At 44.5% G+C, this 6,000-nt stretch overlaps 1 protein-coding gene across 6 annotated transcripts in view; it reads right to left on the bottom strand.

The window, feature by feature from the left end:
• Positions 1-228: 228 nt before the first annotated feature.
• eya1 (EYA transcriptional coactivator and phosphatase 1) overlaps positions 229-6,000 on the bottom strand; it is a 30,159-nt gene continuing 24,387 nt past the window's right edge. For all 6 annotated transcript variants that reach the window (XM_022744255.1, XM_022744256.1, XM_022744257.1 and 3 more), the window contains 6 exons: positions 4,519-4,577; positions 4,243-4,403; positions 3,900-4,014; positions 3,461-3,582; positions 2,516-2,616; positions 229-309 (listed from right to left, as the gene is read on the bottom strand). In XM_022744255.1, coding sequence (XP_022599976.1) covers positions 229-309; positions 2,516-2,616; positions 3,461-3,582; positions 3,900-4,014; positions 4,243-4,403; positions 4,519-4,577 — 639 coding nt within the window. The remainder of the gene's footprint in view (positions 310-2,515; positions 2,617-3,460; positions 3,583-3,899; positions 4,015-4,242; positions 4,404-4,518; positions 4,578-6,000) is intronic.

Genomic DNA, 6,000 nt, shown 5'->3' with positions numbered 1-6,000 from the left:
GTGTGACCGTATGTCAGCACATTAACCGTGTGCTCAGCCTTCTTTTCTCCTCTTCTTTTCTTCCTGTGAAGTGGAAGACAGACGCCAAGCAGCGCAGGGGGGCTTTTTTTTTTTTTTTTTTTTCTGAGCTGTGGAGTCTGCGGCAAGCGTGGGACAGGGCTGGAGGGCGAAGGTGAAAGGTTGCAGGGTGTGCTGAGGTGGAGCAGGGTGTATGATGGTGGTGAGGTGCTACAAGTACTCCAAGTCTAGAGCGTGGTGGAGGGCCATGAGGTCTGAATGGCTGGAGATCCTCCAGAAGGGCATGTTGTGCTGTGGAAGGAAAATAAAAACATATTATGTAAAGTTTTATTTATAAATTCTACATAATCTTAAGGCTGAAGCAATTAGTGAACTGATATGATTTGAAATGAAAATGGTGGTGATTGATAAATGACTGAAAGGAAAGAGAAATGCTAAGAACTCTCAAGTTCCAGCTTCACAAATGTGTGGATTTATTGCTTTTTTTCTCTTTTATTTCATTGTAAATATAAAATCTTATGACAAAGACGTGACTTTGGGGAACAGTGATGAACATTTTACATTATTTTCTGACATTTTGAACATAATCAAATAAAATCAATATTGAAAATAGTCTATCTGCAGCCTTTCTGAACACTTGTGAGAGGCGGTGGGAAGTTTTTACGCAGCTAATACGTTCAGTGAATAAAGTAAGACCGGTTCATTCACCAGGAAAAGCAATCATATCAATAACACCCCCCGACTGCTCCTCTTGCTCCCTCGTGCATACGTCTATGCGGCCAAATAGTACATCTGCACCTCTAACTAATTTCTCTGTGTAGTTTTATACCATCAAACTAATCCAGTGGCTGTCTTCAGCCTCGACAGAAGTGAACTCCCCACAGTCTCTTTTAAATGTACCTCCTGCCTGTTGGTGTGTGTTTAGGACAGTGCAAATGAGCTGTTGTTTCCAAGCAGAGGACGGTGGAGAAACCTGAGTCGCAGAGAATGAAAGGAGCTTGTCAGGTAGAGTCCTCAGCTCCTCAGTGTGTGGAGCCCATTACCCTCCCCTTATCAAAGGTATGGCCTCTCCCAGGCATATGTTCCGCTTAGGAGAGCCTGCACTGACCCTTAAAAAGCTCTTTGCTTTTTGTTTTGTAAATTGTCTTTGCTTTTAAGTTTAAAAGCTGGAGATGTTATCTCTCCCTTCTGTCCCAAGCGATGGCGAATAAGTGAAGGCAGAATTGTTTCAGGGATTTTTTTTGGTGGAGGAATGAGGGCCGAGAGAACTCTTAAGACATTTGCTTTTGTAGTTCCACACAGTGTCACGTCTGATATGCGCCTCCTGACGGGTGAAATTGTTGTGTTATTTCACGTCCTCTCTGATGTTGACACAGAAACCTTTTACCGCATGGCGTGTCGTGGGACTCGCACCACTCAGACAGGGGGGGGGGAGCGTTATCCTTCCATCAATGTCACACTCCAACAACTCAAGACTGAGTAAAAATATTTGCATGTTTTTCCACAATCATCCCTCAAGACCATATTCCCAGGGTGTGTTCGCTTTTCATAATACAGAGCTATTGCTTTACACACTTATCCAGGGTAAAGGTTGCTACCTCTTCCTAATCACTGCTTAATCACTCTTCATCTGTCCTCACACTTCTCTACTCATTGTTTACTGAGAAACAGGTGAGAAAGGAGCTGGAGGCTTTTCAAAGGGAAACTCCATGTCTTCGCCGTGACACCGTGGCTCACCGTAACTGTCAGTGAAATATGCTCCCGGGCCGCTGATTAATTTGCTAATGAATATGTTTGCTGTGTGTAGCTTGCATGTGGCATTTGGTTTACATCCAAACTTGGCAGAAACGCTGAATACACAAATTGTGGAGCAAGAGCCAACAGGTAACATGAAAAGGGCGAGTCAGATTCATCTGAACAGATACCGTCATGTTTCCTGAAAGAGTGCGGGAGATGTCGGCTTTGAGCCTTTCTTGATCAGTCTCGTGCCAACGGGCTTGTCATTGCAGTAAATATTCTAATTTCATCAACAATGATTTAAGTCTCCTTTATGAGCGCTCCATTTACGATGTGCCTTCATCATGCCTGAAAGGGCCTGTCTAGCGTTACACATACAGCATTCACGCTGCTCAGGGCACCGAGCAGGAATATATAATTATGCCATCTCTCCCCTCCCTTGCTCTGTAAACCTGAGATGGAGGAAGAGCGCTGATTACACACCACAGACTTTCTCTCTTGTACTTGGATGCACTATAAGAGGATAAACACGTAAAAGTAAAGGACGACTGTAGAGGGGCAGAGCTGGAGCGCTGATTCCTTTCTTTGGAAAGGTATGGCAGGTATGTTTTGTGTTCATAATGAACTCTCCACATTACAGAAAGTAATCACCAAGTCCAAACATTATCTTTTCTCTTTGCTCAATGCGGTTCTGATAAATGTTTTCACCAGATGACGCCATTGTAGTATGTGCTATATCTATTATTCCAAGACCTCTTACCTTTTTTGAGCCTTGCTCCTCTTCCACACCATCTCCAACAACAATGTAAACAACTTTCCTCCCGAACCTTTGAATTACTCTCTCAAAGCAGCTCTCCTTCCCTGCGGAGGAGTCGACAGAAGGATGTTAGTGGAGCATTGCATGGATGCAAACAGATACTCACTTACATACACACGCATTCGCAAACTGAAAACCATCAAGTTGATTCAGAGGCACAGGGTGAGAAGAGCCCCCTTTAAAAACACCACACGTACAAAATAGGGCTAAGTGTAAACACTTTGAGCTCAGCCAGGGGATGTGATAAGATCGGCCTTCAGATAAAAACAATCTGAAAAGCATTAACTCACTCCTCCTCCTCAAACATGGGACAAATGAACTTAAATCAGTTAAAGCAGAATGCTACAGGATCTGGTTCGGAGGGCCAGTGTGCATAATGCTCCAAGGAACCCTGAGCCTGCACTCTGCTCCAACTCTGTGCTGATGGGCCTGAAAATGGCACGGGAGTGAAGCTTGATGTTTATTTTGCATTTGAAACAGTGAAGAAGGGGAAGGACTGGAGGAAAAGGGGGGAGATGGGAGGAGGAGAAGGGGGTGGGGGGGTCCTGTTGCTGTGGAATGACATAAATGTGCAGAAGTGGTTTCATATGCAGAGACTGAGCAGGAGAGGCCTGGGGAGGCCCAGCACAGGCCCAGCTCCAGAAAAATAATCCCAGGCTGATTAGGCTGATTCCTTCATAGAAGAACATCAACCCTCTCCGGTGACTGAATCTCCCACCCCGTCCACGCCTCAGCCCCGTCACTTAAGTAGCGTGTGTGTCTTAACTGTTTACCCTCACATTGCTACAATAATAAGCGTTCATGTCCTGAAGTGATAGACTGATGATAGAGGAGAAACATTACAAAAAACACGAGGAGAACTCCAATCACACACTTCTGAATATTTACCTATTTTGGTTGCGCTATAAATATTCTCGATAGGAAAGACTATTCCCAAGCCATAGAGCAGGACCTTAGCCAGGGCAGGGATGAGCTGTGTGGTGGTCACCAGGATATTCACACAGTTTGACCTGGAGGAGAGAAAAGAGGGGGCATCAATTTAAATCACTCCGAGGTAGGACAAATGAAAAACAATGTGCTGAAAATGAAGACAAAGTAATGTATGAGTCGTTTAAAACATGTTCTTCAAGGATGGGTTCCTCCTTTTTCAAGTTTGAGCTCTTAGCACACTTATTTTTTCAAAATAAGAGGACAAAGCCTGTCCAAAAGACAAAATTCAGAGCATTGGTGTTTCTTTAATAGTATGGAGTTGACTTATTTACACCACATGCGAGTTTATATATGTGCGGTGTGGGACTGGGTACAATTTTCCTCGCTGGAGTCCTACCTTGAGTGGATTAATGTTAGTGCTTTCAGTGCCAGTGTTAACCAGGAGTCCGTCAAGGCTTCAATTTCTGCTCGCAATTGCAACCAGGCTTCCCTTTTGGCTGGGCCCAGCAGACCTGAAACGTAGGGTAACATTGTTTGGATTGGACCAGCCCTCTGAATACCACTGAAATTTTCAAAATTTACCCTGACCAAGTGGTGTGGCATGTGTGCTTTTAGAACACACACGTGAACACGCGCAGACACTCACACAAAACGCCCACGCAACGAGGGCACGTACATCTGCAAACTCATTTTCTACTCGACAGACCAGTACAGAACAGCGCTGCTTGTTGGGGGATTACCTCCGACGTTATTTTTGTAGGTGGTGTAGATTTCTTTTACTCGTCTGTAGCGGAAGGCCAGTTTTCTCATCCAGTCCACGCCTCCCCGCACGCCTGTGGCCAGACATAGGTTGGCACTGGTCGCTGCTGCGTGGAAACCATCAGCGCTGAAGTTATACGTACTGAGATTAAGACAAAGAAAGAATCTGTTAGCCCAAGCTGCTTCATCATTGATGGTAGCCAAGCATATGACACATTTATTACTAAACCAAGAACCAAGGTGCAGTAATATTGTACCTTAAATCTTGCCCGTTGTCGTCAGAGGACACATCGTCGATATGGACCTGATCACATTCCTGCAACACACAAAACATGCACTTTGAGTGAGGATATAGTGAGGAATAGAGTTTATTGAGGGTTCTTTCTTGGGAAAGGACACTCCCCACATGTTCCAGGTCATTTTTCACTTGAAAAAAATATATTTATTCAGGAATTTGTGCTCTGGCTGGACACCTCAGCTTTAATCCCCCTTCGCCTTGACTTTCTCCTTACATCCTTTTGAATCAGCCCCCTCGCGTTTTTCTTTCCCTGTACCCTCAACGGCTCTGTCCAAACAAAAAGTGAACCTCATCATCAGTCTGAATGGACTGCTACCACTAGAGGGGTCTAAAGATATGCACACCCACAGACATAACCAATTAAGTCCCAATCCAGCAACTCTAAACACTCCCCAGGTTGGCATTTGAGCAGCTATGTCTGAGAGCATAGATATATATACATACAGTAGAAGGATGTATGTAGGGTAGCTGAATATATAAAAGGACTTGGCACTAATGGTCTGTGCATGTGTGTGTGTGTGTGTGTCTGTGTATCTCTACACATGTGTGCGCGCTCCTCTTCCCCTTTGGGGGTGCCTGGCTCCTCTTGGAAAGGTAGAGGGATTCTGCAGCTCTGCTCTGATTCCACCGGTACACAGTAACACAATCCAGACTTTCTGGTAAATGTAACCTACTAGAAAAATTGAACCTGATGCTAACCGCCAATGAAATTATGACCTCTGATTGCTGCTGCGCCACACACCAACACAGCCCCGGGGCCAGTCAGCCAGCCAGCCGGCAAAAGAGCGCAGGAGAAAACACACAAAAAATCTGTTATTAGTTTTCCATTTATAGGAACGTGCTAGTGCCTCCCCCTTTCTCCTCTCTCTCCAACCCCCCTCAGCCAGCCTGAAATGTGAGGGAGTCCTGCCTGGGCATTCAGATCAACACATTTCACATGGGGCAGAGCAGAGAGAGACTAGCTTGAGATGCTTTTTGCTAAAACTTGGGATGGCTAGCAATTTTGCCAACAGGAGGTTGAGCGATAGCCTTGTTAAGAGCAAAAGGCTTTTCTGTGAATGTGACATCAACCTTTCAATTTGTTTCAGTCAGCTCTAATATAGAATGAATAACAGAGAGACTATTTGATATCTATATGAAATAACTTTCTCTGGAAAGCTACAGGTTTTAAATCGGCTGTGGAACTGCCAGAAAGGTTAGTCTCCCCTGTTTAAAGTTATGTGAGAAATAATAATTGAAACTTGAGAGACAGAATTCCTCCGGTCTCAAGTATGAAAAATCCCTCCTGATTTTGTAAGCTTTTTAATTAAGTTTCATCCGGCTGTTAAGACACCCAAACACAGAAAAGTACTTCCTTGTTTTAAGTCAATCTAACTGAGGCCAAATGCTGACGTTATTGCATTCCTCTCTAATGCTAGAGCAGGGTAAGGGTAAGGGCTTT

This window comes from Seriola dumerili, unplaced genomic scaffold (genome assembly GCF_002260705.1).
Source record: "Seriola dumerili isolate Sdu_G_001 unplaced genomic scaffold, Sdu_1.0 BDQW01000079.1, whole genome shotgun sequence".
Taxonomy (NCBI): domain Eukaryota; kingdom Metazoa; phylum Chordata; class Actinopteri; order Carangiformes; family Carangidae; genus Seriola; species Seriola dumerili.
The sequence above is the reverse complement of the archived record's forward strand: the minus strand, read 5'-3'. Positions and strand labels throughout refer to the sequence as shown.